The following is a 15,195-nucleotide window of genomic DNA, read 5'->3' as shown; positions in this document are numbered from 1 at the left end:
TGGTATTGCCAGAGACAGAGTACTGGTCTTTTGCGAGCTTCCAAGACACACACGCGGTTTCATCGTCGATAAACTCGCAGGATGAAACCTCGTAACTGGGGGAAAACAGGTACTGAAAGAGTATCAGAGGGGTAGCCATGTTAGTCTGGATCTGTAAAAGCAGCAAAGAGTCCTGTGGCACCTGATAGACTAACAGACATATTGGAGCATGAGCTTTCGTGGGTGAATACCCACTGCACTCCACTTTCAGGTACTGAAAGCGTTCATCAGGGTCTCTCACCATGCAGCTGTTGGGTAGGTTTGTTCTTTGGCCAAATTTACCCCACAGAGAATTTAAAAACAGTTTAGCCATTTGGCATTTAGGGTTTGTCAGTTGGACCGTGTGCTTGATTGTTTGTTTGAACAGTGTGAATTGGGAGGCTTTGTTCCAGGTGGGACCTGAGTGGGCCCGACTGCTATAAAAAGGCAGTCAGCAGCGAAGCAGCTGAGCGGCGAACAGCAGAGGCTAACAGAGGGCGTTTGCCTGGGATCTGTCCGAGAGGAGGTCCGCTAAGTGCTGCATTGGGGGGCTGTGTTGGTGAGTATCTGAGTGTCTGTTGCCTTCTATGAGGAGATAACCGGCTCTGTGGATGAGGGGAAAGCTGTGGACGTGTTATTCCTTGACTTTAGCAAAGCTTTTGATACGGTCTCCCACAGTATTCTTGCCAGCAAGTTAAAGAAGTCTGAGCTGGATGAATGGACTATAAGCTGGATAGAAAGCTGGCTAGATCGTCGGGCTCAACGGGTAGTGATCAATGGCTCCATGTCTAGTTGGCAGCTGGTTTCAAGTGCCCCAAGGGTCAGTCCTGGGGCCGGTTTTTTTCAATACCTTCATTAATGATCTGGAGGATGGTGTGGACTGCACCCTCAGCAAGTTTGCAGATGACAGTAAACTGGGAGGAGTGGTAGATACACTGGAGGGTAGGGATAGGATACAGAGGGACCTAGACAAATTAGAGGACTGGGCCAAAAGAAACCTGATGAGGTTCAACAAGGACAAGTGCAGAGTCCTGCACTTAGGATGGAAGAATCCCATGCACTGTTACAGACTAGGGACCGAATGGCTGGGCAGCAGTTCTGCAGAAAAGGATCTAGGGGTTACAGTGGACCAGAAGCTGGATATGAGTCAACAGTGTGCTCTTGTTGCCAAGAAGGCTAACGGCATTTTGGGCTTTATAAGTGGGGTCTTTCCAGCCCTCCTTTCTTTTAGACCCCCTGAGGATATAGCAGCCACCAGTATTCTGAACAAAGCATCATATTTTCCCCAAATCTTCATCAGTTTTCTGAATGAAGCATCATACTTTTCCCAAACACAAGACTATGGGGAAGCTGTGACGAGCTTATGGTGTTGGGAGAATGGTTTGTCAGTCCTTGGTTTTTTATTCACAACCCCTAGAGCGCGTGCTCCGGGTTTGTGAATATGGGCATTTTCGCACACACAGTTTTCTCAGGGCTTGGTGTGGTGGTGGCCGCTGAGGAACTGGAGTTGTGTTTGTGTGGTTGGTTCTCAAAGGCTTTGATAAAGGCATCATCGAGCTGTTGAGAGATTTTCAGAAAAGAAACAGTGTAAGCCCCCCACTGCTTGTTTTTAGATTTACACAACCCCGTGGTTCCTAACCCATTACACCCCATCATCAACCGTCACTTCTTAATCATTCATTTACCTGAGTGATGTATTTTCCATTCACCTTGTCCTCCGGCGACTCCCCCGAGCTGCGTTCGCCTTCCTCCTCTAGAGGAGCGGACAATGAGAGGTGGTCATGCTCATTGGGGTGCCTCACGAGGGTTTGGGTTTCGGGTTCCAGCGTATCCATCAACAGCTGAGTCAAAGGGCCCTCGTCGCAACTTTCGCTGATGTAGCGCTTTTCCCACACAAGTCCAAAGGCCTCGGGGCTAAAACAAAGTCTGACGTTCTCACGGGGGTGGTGAAGGAGTCCATGTCTCCATGATCTCCAGAGCACGTGTTCTGGGTAAAAGAGGGCCTCTTCTGCCTCGGTGCTGGGACTTACAGGGTGATGGTACTGCACTCTGACTGCAGAGGGCACTGGGAGGAGTTCTTAGAGGGGTCACAGGACCCGCTCCTGGGGGGGGTCACCCCGCCCTGGAACCCCCCGATTGGTCAAACCTGCTCTCAGGGCTGTCCTATGCAGCCAAAACTCATCGCGATTGGTAGAGGGCAGTGGGAGAAGTTCTTAGAGGGGTCACACGAACCACTTCTGGACGGGTCACCCCGGCCCGGAACACCCCGATTGGTCAAATCTCCTCTTGAGGCGGGCCTACGGGGGCGAAACCCATCCTGATTGGTAGAGGGCAGTGGGAGGAGTTCTTAGAGGGGTCACATGACACACTTTGCTTCCGGTCATGTGTCCGCCATGGGTGGGACTTCCAGTGACAGGTGGTTGGGGCTTAAGGGGTCAAGGAGCGGGTTTTGAGGGGTCAAGGGGAGGGGTTAGTGTTTTATTGATGGTAGGGCCCTTATACTACTACCAGACACCCTTGGAGGCCCTTGCCTTCCCAAGGGGTGGCTTTGTAAATTTAGCATCAGGTGTTCTTGACCGAGAGTCCTTGGACATTTGGGACTTCACTTTGTTCTGAAGCTTATTGCAGGTTTTCTTGAGGCACATTAACATCCGTTTGAGAATTGTAACTTTGCTTCTTGAAGGGGATGATGTCCTAGCTCTAGAGGCCTTTGGTGACTTTGGGGGAGAACCGTCAGGACTCCCAGTTGTTTTCTCCCCAGCTTGCAAAAGCCCTGTTGTACTTGTAGCAATGGACACCATCTTTGGTTGCTTTCTGGGAGCCGTTTTCCCCATTCCATCCTGCGTCTTTCTCCTGTCTGCTGGAAGGAGCCACACCACTGGCATCTTTTTGTGATTGGATGATGCTGAGGAGTCTCCTGGAGTCCATCGCTGTGGGATTCCATGGGATCTTCCGGCAAGTCAGCACCTGCAGAGCCAGCTGGTCTCTTCCATCGAAGCTTACTGCACATCTTGCAGACACTAATTGGCAGCTGATCCCTGAAGAGCTGCGACCACAGTTCCATCGAGCCCATGTGGATCCATGTCGTCTCGAAGTCCATGCAGCTCAGCAGATGTCTCCTCCTGAGTTTTCTTACCCTTCATCTTTCCTGGATATGTCTTACGGCACTGCTGGCAGACTGAGACCTGGGCCGCCAAGGGGCGGAGCTGCTCAACATTTCCATCAGGTGCTTCAGCTGCAGGTCGTGCAGCCTGCCCAGCAATGAGAGAGTCAAGGGTGGATCTTGTTAGCTGCTCAGAGCCTGGGGCCTCTGGGGCAACCTGGTGGCTTTGGGGCCTGGGATGATCTGCCCTGCCCTCACCTGCCTGTGCCCCTGGCCCCAGACAAGAGCCTTCTCCCAAGAGAAACTTCCTCTCCATGTGCAGCTCCAGCTTCTCTTCAGTCCCTTTGGTGCCGCTCACACTGGTAAGGGGCTTTCTCAACTCGCTCCTATAGAGGTGGAGTGTGGCTGTGAGCGTCTTCTCTGCTATTGCCATCTCTCACGAGGGGAGCATCTCTGTGCGACTCTCTCACCATCTTTGGGAACGCCTCCATTTGGATCTCTGAGCATTTCTGAGCAATGTGTTCCTGCAGCTTGACCACCACCGTGGGCACAAGCCTGGCCAGGATGGCATCAGGGGATGCCATGATCCTGTGGGCCTTTTGAGGCAGGGGTCCAGAGGGGCAGACACATGGCTCCTGGATCGCCTGTGCACGCTGAGGGCTGGTGTTGGATCTGAGGGGCTCCGGGACCTTTGCTGGAAATCCACATTTGGGCCGATCTGTGTCTAATATCAATTGCTGCTTGGTGTCCCGCTCACCCAGCAATGGCTCCCCCGGGATGGGGGTTTGTGGAGCTGGAGGCAGAAGAGCTGTGTGGGGTTTCTGGGGGCTGAGGGGTAAGCCCTGCTCATGCTGGAGTCTCTTTGTGTGCACGTGACAGTCCAGTTCCTCCAGGACTTCACAGCTTAGGAAAGGGACCCTGCTCATGTTGAACTTCACCCTGGGGTCTCTGTCCGGTGGGCGCAGAGCAGGGACGTTAGGGATCATCTTGGCCAGCGACTCTGTGTATGGGGTAGGAGCCCCCAGTTGACTCTGCAGATGCTTCTGGCGGATGTTGAAGTCTAAGCCACGGATTGACGTCTGGTCCAGACCCATGGTCTGCTCTCGCCGGTCTCGTCTGCTGTGGGCAGGAGGCCTGGGGAGAGGCTGGGCTTGGATGGGATGAGCGGATCCTTCCCAGCCCCCGACAGGCATGATCTCCCCCGTGTGGCAGAGGGGCTCTGATTGAATCATGGCGGCTTCTCTCAGGGAAAAGGAGCTGGGACTCCAGAGGGGAGAGGTGGTGGATTCCCTAGAGGAGTAGGAGAACTGGCTCGTGGCAGATGTCGACACACTCGGCCTGTGGGAGAGAGCAGACAGGGACAGATGGGACATGGCTCTGCTGAGCAAAGGCAGGGCTTGGGCACAGTAGTGCAATGGGGCAGTGCCTAGGCATGCATTGCACACCACACCCCGACACAAGGACATCAGCTGGGTAACGAAGGACTGAGAGGGGGAACTGGCACTCATTTTATCTAGAACGATAACCCCTTCGTCACACGCACATGTGCAGCACCTAGCACGATGGGGCCTTGAGCATGATCAGGGATCTACTGCTATTTGAATAGAAAGATTAGCTAACAACAATTGGTTTGGGGAGGAAGACGTGAGCATGTGGGTGTAACCTCGCCAGAGGATGTTGTGAAGGCCAAGACTATAAACTATAAAAGGAATTAGATAAATTCATCAATGGCTATTAGCTAAGGTGGGCAGGGATGGTGTCCCTAGTCTCTGTTTGTCTGAAGCTGGGAATGGGCGACAGGGGACGGATCATTTGATGATTCCCTGTTCTGGCCATTCCCTCTGCTGCACTGGCATTGGCCAGTTTTGGAAGACAGGATACTGGCCTAGATGAACCTTTGTCTGACCCAGTCTGGCTGTTCTTATGTTCTTACATTCTAACCCACTGGAAAACTGTCCTGTTCTAATGGCTGATACCCTAGAGGCTAACAACTTACTATTGCTCCCAGTTAATGGAGTTTCTCCGGTGGTGGAGGTCTGTGCTATGGTCCTGAAAGTCCTGGCTGATGACTCGTGTTTAGGGTGTATCACGTGGTGTCCCACTCACTGCCTGTCTGGTGCCTACTCTGGGGATGGGATTAGCTCTCGGTGTCAATGCCCCTTCCAATTGTCGCATGTGGTCACTGTCACTCCCACAGTGACCCAGACAGTTTTCCTGTTCACTGCCCCGCCGGTCCATGCCATGCCCTCGGGGGCTGGTAGGGAAACCTGGGCCCACGCTTCACACTGGGCTCCAGGCCAGGGACCCTCAACCCAGCAGTTCTGGGCTTTCCTTTCCCAGCCTGGACTGCTTCCTACTACTCCTGGTTCCCCTCCTTGCTCTGGGTGCACCAGCTCCAAACACTCCCCCCTCTTCCCAGGGAGGGGCTGCCCTTTCCCAGCCGCAGCCCCTGTCTCTTGCCAGCTTCCTGGCTTTATAGGCCCCGTCTGTTCCTGCCAGCTGAGCCTGCTTGGAATCAATTCCCTGCTCCCCGGCTCTTCCTGCAGGTGCACCCTGTGGAGTTCATGGGCCTGCCTGGCCACCTGAGCCCCTTCCAGTGCTGTGTGGGGTGGACACCCCCTCGCAGGGTGTCACTGGATTGCTTTTTCCTTCAAACACAGCACGGGCAGGTTCTAGACAGTCGCCTGCTGGCAGATATTGCCCTACAGAAGGATTTGATCCTACTCACAACCCCAACTTGTAGTCTCTGCATTTAATTTCTGATCATCCCTCACCTCACTTTCACTGGTATCTCACCTTGGAAGCTAAAGCCTCTTACGGGCTTTTTCCTGTTATTTTAGGATCCTGGAGTGTCTGGTTTTCCCTGCTCCTCCTCTCTACATTCACTCTCCCCTCCCACCCAGACCCCAGTCTGGTGCCCCCTGGTCAGTTGCCTTACGGTATCAGAACTTCATCCCGGTGTCTGGCCACGTACTGTAGATTCCTCTCAACCAGCCTGAGGCGCTGAGCCAAGCGGAGCTTCTCCGGGTGCACAGGGCAGCTGTGGAACAGAGAGAGCAGAGAGCTGAGTGCAGGCCCTGCCCTCAGGCCCTCTTTTACCCAGAGGGGAGGCACCGAAAGGCTCCCTGTCCCATTCTCCACTGAGGCAGCCTCCTCCCCTGCAATACCCGGGCCTTGGATGTTCTGGTTTGGGGTTAGCTGGATTGTTAGGTGAGCCCTGTCTAGTGCTGAGGAGGTGAGAGTGTATCCTGCTGGCAGCGTGTGTGTCATGTCCCGCCCACGGAAGCTAATCAACATATAGGATAACAGCCTACTATAGCTGCCAACTAATACAGCTACCTCTTCAGCTCTAAGGGGTGTTTTATGCTGCAGAGCTGAAGGTCCAGGGTTCAAATCCTGCTGGGGGACTGGAGAAGGGGCCGTTACACAAGTGCTGCTGGATCCCTTTCACCCTTCTCACTGTACCAGAAAGGCCAGCCTTCCTCCTGATCTGTCCACCTCACCTCCCCGGGGTGCACGGGGCTGCTCTAGGAAAACATTTTCTCCCCCTCTTGGGAGGGGAGGATGGTCCAGTCCAGTCGACACAATCTACCCCACCCCACCACTGCCCCAGGTTAAATGAACTGTATGATGCGTGGGGGTGGATTAGAGATGGCAACTTCTGCTGGGTGGGAATGAATTGCAGGAGTCTAAAGGAGAAGAGTTCCTTGCGTGGTACATAGGTCGGGGCAGGGGAGGGATTACTCGGGTGGGGATGAATTGCATGACGCTAAAGGAGAGGACTGACCCACTGCAGATTTATGGAGGGGGGCATTGCTTACCATGTCTCTAGGGATGCACCAGCCTCCTCCAGCTCTTCCTCACAGCACCCAAAAGCTGCCAGAAGTGAGACGTAAAGGAGACATTGAGCTGCTTGGGCACCCTCTGCTTCCTAGCACCCTAGAGCCCCAGATTTCAGGGGCAGCCTGTGAACGGAGCCCCAGCCAGTGCCTCTGCACGACTCTGGGCACGACTGTGCCTTCGCAGGAAGAGGGGAGGCAGGTGGGGGAACGGACCCTATTTCTCTGCTTTGCATGGGGCCTGAGTCTGCCACCGCAGCTGTGGGGTCAGGGGCTGCTTACCTTTCGGTTTCTGCTTTTTCTTTCGGTGTGTCCTCTTCCTCCGAAGAGCCTGCCACACACAGAGAAAGCAGCAGGGTTAGAAGAGAACTCCTCAATAAACCTGAGAGAACAATGAGCCAGAGGGGATTGCCATGTGGGGCCAGGGGGAAGTTTTTCTTTATGGAAGAGTATTGCACTATGAGGCCTCCTGGGTAGGCATTGTGCTTTCCTGTGATGCAGACAATGTAGGGCACACAGCACAACCCGTAACAGGGGTCACTGGAACAATCCAGGGGTTGGAGAAACAGGGATTGCTGGTACCCGGAGCCTGCAGAGTTTATAAGCATTGAAGGAGAGAGCCTGCAAAGTTCTCTCTCCTGCAGAGATGACAAAACTCGGCAGGTTTTAGGATTGCAGGGTATGCAACTAACCCCAGATACCATGCACGGAATTCAGACCTTGGGGGAGATATCCGACCTCTGGACAACAGTGTTTCCTAGATACATATTTAGGGAATGCATGCTATCGGGGTTTTATCTGCATGCATTTGGGATGGCCATGTTACTCCTGAGTGGTGAAGCCATGAATGGGTTATGCAAATGCACCCAAACAAGTGCTGATATAACCCCAATATCATCCTTAAACGGCAGCTCTTTTACACCAAACAACAACAACAACAGTTTGGCATGAGTTCAGCCCACTTGCCTGGGAGCTGCAAAGTTTCTTGAAGGTAAACCGCACTGCTTGCAGCTTAACTAGCCAGGTATTCCTTTCACAGGCTAGATCTTTCTCGCCTGGGCTCAGCCCCTGTCCCCCTCCCCCACAGTTTAGTTCCTTTATTTCTCCAGGTGTTTTCAGCAGTCTTCCTTTTGGGGCAGCGAGGTGGTGGAGAAGAGCCTAGATTAACTCCCTTCCAAGCCTTAAATAGGATTTGGCTATGACAGGAATCCTTTGTCTCCCAGTTTGACCCCCCACGCCCTCCTAGTGGAAAAATACCGCCAGTCCCAAATGATGTCCATCTGAGGGAACTGAGATTGTTTAGTCCGCAGAAGAGAAGAATTGGGGGCGGGGGGGGAAGGGGTATTTGATAGCCGCTTTCAACTACCTGAAAGGGGGTTCCAAAGAGGATGGATCTAGACTGTTCTCAGTGGTGGCAGATGACAGAACAAGGAGCAATGGTCTCAAGTTGAATGGGGGAGGTTTAGGTTGGATATTAGGAAAAAACTTTTTCACTAGAAGGTTGGTGAAGCACTGGAAGGGGTTACCTGGGGAGGTGGTGGAATCTCCTTCCTTAGAGGTTTTTAAGGGCAGGCTTGACAAAGCCCTGGCTGGGATGATTTAGTTGGGAATTGGTCCTGCTTTGAGCAGGGTGTTGGACTAGATACCTCCTGAGGTCCCTTCCAACCCTGGCCTTCTATGATTCTATGAGGTGACATGATCACATGACGCTGCAGTGTCAAAGCAGCATCCCCGGAAACTTCTCAGGAAGGAGGAAGATTAGTATCTTCCAAGTCCTATTGTCCTTCCTAATGGCCCATCCAGGCTGATTGCCCACTGTTTGGGGGCATTCCCCTGGTGCAAGCACTTTTGTAATTGATACAGAGCCCATATTCCTTGCTTCAGATACAGAAATGATACATCCATACAGATAGAATAATCCCGTTCAGTAAATCAGAACCTTTCCAATGATATCTCACATAACCCATCTTGCATAAAACATACCTTAGTTATGCCATATTCATAGAACAATATTTCTATGAAGAATATGGGGCGTAATGTCACAGGGGTGAAGAAGCATGTGGACAAGGGCGATCCAGTGGATATAGTGTACCTGAACTTTCAGAAAGCCTTTAACAAGTTCCCTCATCAAAGGTTCTTAAGCAAAGTAAGTTGTCATGGGATAAGAGGGAAGGTCTTCACATGGACCAGTAACTGGTTTAAAGATAGGAAACCAAAGGTAGGAATAAATGGTGAGTTTATGAAGAGAGATAAATAGCAAGGTCCCCCAAGGATCTGTACTGGGACCAGAGTTGTTCAACATATGCATAAATGATCTAGAAAAGGGGGGAAACAGTGAAGTGGCCAGATTTGCAGATGATACAAAACTAAAGATAGTGAAATCCAAATCTGAATAGGCCCTCCTTGTTCCCAGATGTATAACTCTGTGTTGGGCTGTGTGAAAATGCATTTTGTTTGAATGGGCCCCATTTGCCAAACCAACTCTCCGGAACTCTCTGTATGACTGCCCTGTCCTCATCGTTATTTAACATTCTGCCAATCTTTGTGTCATCAGTACATTTTTATCAGCAGCAATTTTGTATTTACTTCCAAGTCATTGAAAAAAAATGTTGAATAGCCTCAGACCTAGTACTGATCCCTGCAGAGCCCCATTAGAAAAACCCACATTCGAGGAGCCCTTTGACAATTACTTTTTAAGATCTGTCAGTTAGCGATTAGCCTGTTCTCAATCCCTTTAACCTGTGCTCCACTGATATTGTATAGTGCTGATTTTTAATCCAAATGTCCTGCGGTAATTGTATGCATAAACAGGGGAATCTCAAGTTGGAGGAGAGAAGTTATTTTACCTCTGTATTTTGCACTGGTGCAACCAGTGCTGGAATCCTGTGTCCAGTTCTGGTGTCTAACATTCAAGAAGGATGTTGATAAATTGCAGAGGGTTCAGAGAAGAGCCATAAGAATGATTAAAGGATTAGAAAACATGCCTTGTAGTGATAGACTTTAGGAGCTCAGTCAATGTCGCTTAAAGAGGTTAAGGGTGGTTTGAGGAAAAGTCTATAAATACCTACCCAGGGAAGAAACAATTACAAATGGGCTCTTCAATCTAGCAGAGAAAGGTCTAACATGTCCAATGGCTGGAAGTTGAAACTAGACAAATTCAGACTGGAGAGAAGGCGTCCATTTTTAACAGTGAGAGGAATTAACCATTGGAACAATTGACCAAGATCATGGTGGATTGATTCTCCATCGCTGGCAATTTTTAAAATCAAGATTGGACATTTTAATAAAAGGTATGCAGTAGGCATTATTGTGTGGAAGTTCTTTGGCCTGCGTTAGACAGGAGGGTCAGACTAGAAGATCCCAATGGGCCAATCTTGCCTTGGAATCTATGAAAAACAACACCTTACACAAGTCTAAGTTTGTCACATCTATGTTTGACATGGCCCATTTTCCATAAAACGTTGTTAACCTGCTTTAAATATATTCCCGTCCTTTAATTCTTTATTGATTGATTCCCATATCAGTTTGATCCGAGCCTGCTGATTGAAAAATACTTATGTTTGGTTCCTGCATTCAGCTGGCATCAATCCAGCTTTTCTATCTCTCTAGGAGTCTCACTTACCTCAGATCTGGCGAGCCTCAGCACAGCATAAAAGACAACAAAGAGCAGATAGAGGAGGAGTGAACTCATTTCCCCGGGCTCAGGCACTAAGACACTCTCAACACAGGCACTCTCAAAGCAGCAACAAGTACCCAGGCTACACCTGAGGGCAGGTTGCTGCTCTGACATCAGGCAGGCGCTGATGTCATCTCTAGGTCACAGTGGGGTTGGCCTCCTGCAATCTCCCTCTAGTCTGTGAGGTGTCAATGCTGTACTTAGATCAGGAGATGGGATGGGGCAACTGCCCAAGTGGGCTGAGCTCAGCATAAGGCAGGAGAGAGGGCATCAGGTTTCCCAGGAAAACCCTGGGTCTTTTCCGAGCTCTATGACTCTCAAGCCCTTAGGCAAGGGATATTTTTTCCCTACTTGTGGGAACTCCTAAAACCCTTGTGACTGAGGCAGAATCTCCCAGCCTGAAGTGAGAAGCAGCCCTGAAGTGATTCTCTAGTGCTACCAGTGCAGAAAAACATTCATGGTATCACCAGCCCAAGCATTCCAACACCATGAGCTGGGCCCCACCAAAATCATGAGATTGGCTTCAAAATAATGAGATCTTCAAAAAACATTCATCTGGGGACCTCTTCATTTGCCTTCTGGTATCTGAGCCGCTAGGGTGCACTCAATTCATGTTCTCCAGCTTCTCTTTGCAACCACGGGGGCTTAAAATTGGCTAACAAATAAAATAAAATAAAATAAAGAGCAGAGATTCTCAGATAAATCACTTGACTCCAGCAGTGGGCGCTTTAAGAAAAGCACCCTATATCATAAGATAATAAAGAGCCCTAACTCCTATCTAACATGTTCAATCAGTAGATCTCAAAACACGTTACAAAGGAGGTCTGTAGCATTAGCCCCCTTTTCGAGATGGGAAATTGAGGCACAGAGAAGAGCAGTGACTTGCCTACGGTCACCCAGGAAAACAATAGCAGAGCCAGGACTAGCACTTAAGTCTCCTGAGTTCCATCTAGTGCTCTATCCACTAGGCCACAATGCATTTGAAGTAAGGGGTCATAGTCAATACATTCCTGTAGCGGTTATTTTGGGCTCTTCCAATACCATTGTTATTGAAGTTACACATGTTGACCTGTGGTCTGTGCTGGTACAGGGGCATCCTTGTTAAAACGAATTTCTCACAGCAGGTTGCATCTGAGTTCTTGTTAGGCCTGAACACAAGTTAACTGGACCATGTCTCCAATGTCCCCATGGGAAAGTTTAAAAGCCACTGAAGGCCTTGCAGTGCACTGACATACTGGGATTTTCAGAAAGCCTTTGACAAGGTCCCTCAGCAAAGGCTCTTAAGCAAAAAAAGCTGTACTGGGATCAGAGGAATGGTCCTCTCATGGATCAGTAACTGGCTGAACCATAGGAAACAAAGCGTAGGAATACTGCATGCAGATGTGGTCTCCCCATCTCAAAAACGATATCTTGGAATTGGAAAAGGTTCAGAAAAGGGCAACAAAAATGATTAGGGGTGTGGAACAGCTTGCATAGGAGGAGAGATTAATAAGACTGGGACTTTTCATCTTAGAAAAGACAACTACAGGGGCTATAATAGAGGTCTACAAAATCATGATTTGTGTGGAACAAGTAAATAAGGAAGTGTTATTTACTCCTTCTCAGAACAGAAGAACTAGGGGTCACCACATGAAATGAATAGGCAGCAGGTCGAAAAGAAACAAAAGGAAGTATTTCTTCACACAATGCACAGTCAACTCCTTGCCAAAGAATGTTGGGAAGGCCAAGACTATAAGAGGATTCAAAAAAGAACTAGATAATTTCATGAAAGATAGGTCCATCAATGGCTATTAGCCAAGATGGGCAGGGATGCCCCACCATGCTCTGAGGGTCTCTAGGTTCTGTTTACCAGAAATTGGAAATGGATGACAGGGGATGGATCACTTGATGATTCCCTGTTCTGGTCATTCCTTCTGAAACACCTGGCATTGGCCACTGTCGGAAGACCGGATACTGGGCTAGATGGACCTTTGGTCTGACCCAGCGTGGCCATTCTTATGTTACAGCTGTTCAGCCTCCTTGATACCTGTGATGTCATAATCCTGCTCAGTTCTCCAGTCTTCCATGGAGTCTGGATGGAAAGACAGGGTAGATGTCACCTAGTGAGCAGGGCCTGTGAGAGCAACCGGTGTTCAGGCAGAGAGGGGCTCCTGGGAGAGCAGAGTCAGGGCTCCGTTAAAGAGCCAGAGACAAGGGCCTGGCCTGAGTGTAACCCACCAAACTTTGATTACACCCGTACCCGTAAGAATTCCATTGTATTGCAGGGACAGTGAGCAGGTTCAGTCTGTTCTGACCGCGGAACTCCCACCTGTGGAGACCACCACCAATATGCAAATTGGGACAGTTGGGGATGCCAGTAGCCTGAGTTGCTGAGATGTGGAGGAAAGACACCACAGTGTAGTAAAGCTGCTCAGACTAAACAAAAAAAAATCCTTCTGTTGATAAGACGACAATCTGTGGGTTAACTAAGACGCCTGATAAATCAAAACATGCTCTTATCGTTACAGCAATACAGCACATACCAGTCAAAGAAAAACAACAGTATCTAACATACAGATTTCTTCAGTACTGAAAGGTACACGGGCCACTAATCCTATGCATTGAAAGCATGCGCTGCTTATTTGGCATTTATGTCCTCACGCCCTCCTGAGCTGACCAAGCAGCAAGCACTCTGTTCTTTGAATAGGCTGGGATCCTTCTCCTGGCAGTTATCTGCTTGCTGCAGGTAGCCAAAGCAGGCCTGCGAACATCAGCCCTCGGGGAAGAGATCTTCAGCGCCCTTCCAATATGGCTGTCTCTCTCTGGGGCTGGCTGAACTGGCGGAACTGGAGGTTCAAATCAAGTCTCTGGAGTACATCCACAGAAGGGATCGGTCATCAGTGCTATGTTTAGATGGAGTTGAGGCATCAGCCTTTTATAATCGCTTGCCAAAAGATTAGGCACATTGTTCATTTTTACAGTTCTTGGTAATAGCAGCACATTAGATACAAAAATTACCATTAGCAAGAACAACAAATTCATTGCAAGTGTCCATTTACAATCATTTTTGCTATGCCACACCTTTGGCTCAATACCATTGGGGTTTGAGGAACCCCAACTGACCAAACCCAAAGATCTGTCCTGGATTCCCCCTTTCTCCCCACACCTCTTGCCTGCCCTCTCCCTGGCTGGCTGGGAGGCCAGGGACCCAGAAAGCTTGTGGCTTTGGGCGGGAGCTGGGAGGGTTTGTTCAGCTTCCCCCAGCGGAGGGAAATAACTGGCCAGAGCCGGCTTAGTGCCAGGGGTGCCAGGAACCCTGGGACCACGAGGGAGAGCCCTGGCATTTCGAGCACTAGCCGGTGGTCGGAGCAGTAAGGAACAACCAATGAATGGAGCCACGAGCTCTGTCTGTTGCCCTGTCTCTCTCTGTGGATGTGCCCCGTCAGCCCAACAGGGCCTGGTCAGAACAGGGGCCCTCGGGCCCTCCCACCCTCCCTTCCATGGCGCTGTGTCCAGGCAAGCTCTGCTGAGAGCGCAGGACGGCTTGGGGCTGGCGGGGTTGGGGAGGGTCCTCCTACCATCCTGCTTCTCCAGGAGAAGCTGTGCTGCGTCGCCATGGCCACCCAGATGAACAGGACCAGAAGGACGCAGGTGTATATCACCCAGGAGCTGTGCCAGCAGGCACGGAACCAGCTCTGCAGGATCCCCACTCCAGCGTCAAACATGCTGGGAAGGACAGTCTGGGCCGCACTGGGGATGGAGATGCTACACTCCCTGCTGCTGCTGCGGCTGGATCTCTCCTGAGAGGCTGTTTGGTCCAGTGACGCATCATAAAGGGCCAGGACCAGGCAGGCCCTGACATCACAAAAGGACTGCAGGCATCAGAGGTGGGCAAGACCCTGGCTCCCTGCAGTCCCTCCCCAGCACCCCATGAAGGTACTTAGAGACTGTGACTGAGTCACCCCGTAACCTTCTCTTCATTAAGCAAAAGAGATTGAGCTCCTGAGTCTCTCACTAGGCGGCAGGGTTTCTAACCTTTGAATCAGTCTTGAGGCTTTTTTCTGACTTCTCTTTCATTGAGAACATCCTTCTGGAAGGGCATTCACCAGCATAAGCCCTTGGAGAATGGCATTAAATTGGAGTAACACCACAGTGAATCAGGCAGGCGCTGTGAGGCTCTGGATGGGACTGGTCCCCAGACCGGGTGTCTGTCTGTCAACATCCACCAGATGTTGGCAGCCTCTTTTTTTAAACTTGGGAGTGGAATTGGCCCTCCACCCTTGGAGATGCCCTACTGAGCATATGTGACCCAAAGCACCCTCTAGTCACACCCTCCATGCGATGGTAATAATCTTTGTACGAAATATGCCTTGAGAGGTACCATTTGAAAACTAACAACTCTCTGGTCAATAAGATCATGATGCAACATTACATAGAGAGTGATGAGTTCCCCCTGTAGGACATTACTTGTGAAAACCCGACAGCCCCTCCTAGGCAACCGCTGTTAAAGAGGTCTGTCCTAAACAAAGGAATGGGGGGTTATTTAAGCAGCAAACAAGGTCATCAAGACAGCAGGGGAA

At 50.4% G+C, this 15,195-nt stretch overlaps 1 protein-coding gene across 1 annotated transcript; it reads right to left on the bottom strand.

Annotated features, from left to right (window-relative positions):
* Window positions 1–3,038: 3,038 nt before the first annotated feature.
* On the bottom strand, window positions 3,039–14,340 carry LOC120394269. Its single transcript, XM_039518505.1, has 6 exons — window positions 14,194–14,340; window positions 7,243–7,291; window positions 6,943–6,997; window positions 6,060–6,161; window positions 3,562–4,459; window positions 3,039–3,269 (listed from the first exon to the last, which is right to left on the bottom strand). The coding sequence occupies exons 1-6, from the start codon at window positions 14,338–14,340 to the stop codon at window positions 3,039–3,041; spliced, it is 1,482 nt and encodes a 493-aa protein (XP_039374439.1).
* Window positions 14,341–15,195: the final 855 nt, after the last annotated feature.

This window comes from Mauremys reevesii, unplaced genomic scaffold, assembly GCF_016161935.1.
Source record: "Mauremys reevesii isolate NIE-2019 unplaced genomic scaffold, ASM1616193v1 Contig46, whole genome shotgun sequence".
NCBI classification, from domain to species: domain Eukaryota; kingdom Metazoa; phylum Chordata; order Testudines; family Geoemydidae; genus Mauremys; species Mauremys reevesii.
Note: the sequence above shows the minus strand (reverse complement) of the source record. Positions and strands in the feature narration are given on the sequence as shown.

Excerpts from the sequence above, each read along its gene's own strand:
- LOC120394269 (XM_039518505.1), bottom strand. The coding sequence starts at position 14,340 with ATGTTTGACGCTGGAGTGGGGATCCTGCAGAGCTGGTTCCGTGCCTGC. Across the intron at positions 6,162-6,942 it reads GGTGCATCCCTAGAGACATG|CTGCCCTGTGCACCCGGAGA; the intron begins GTAAGCAATGCC and ends TCTGTTCCACAG. Across the intron at positions 4,460-6,059 it reads CGGGATGAAGTTCTGATACC|GCCGAGTGTGTCGACATCTG; the intron begins GTAAGGCAACTG and ends TCTCTCCCACAG.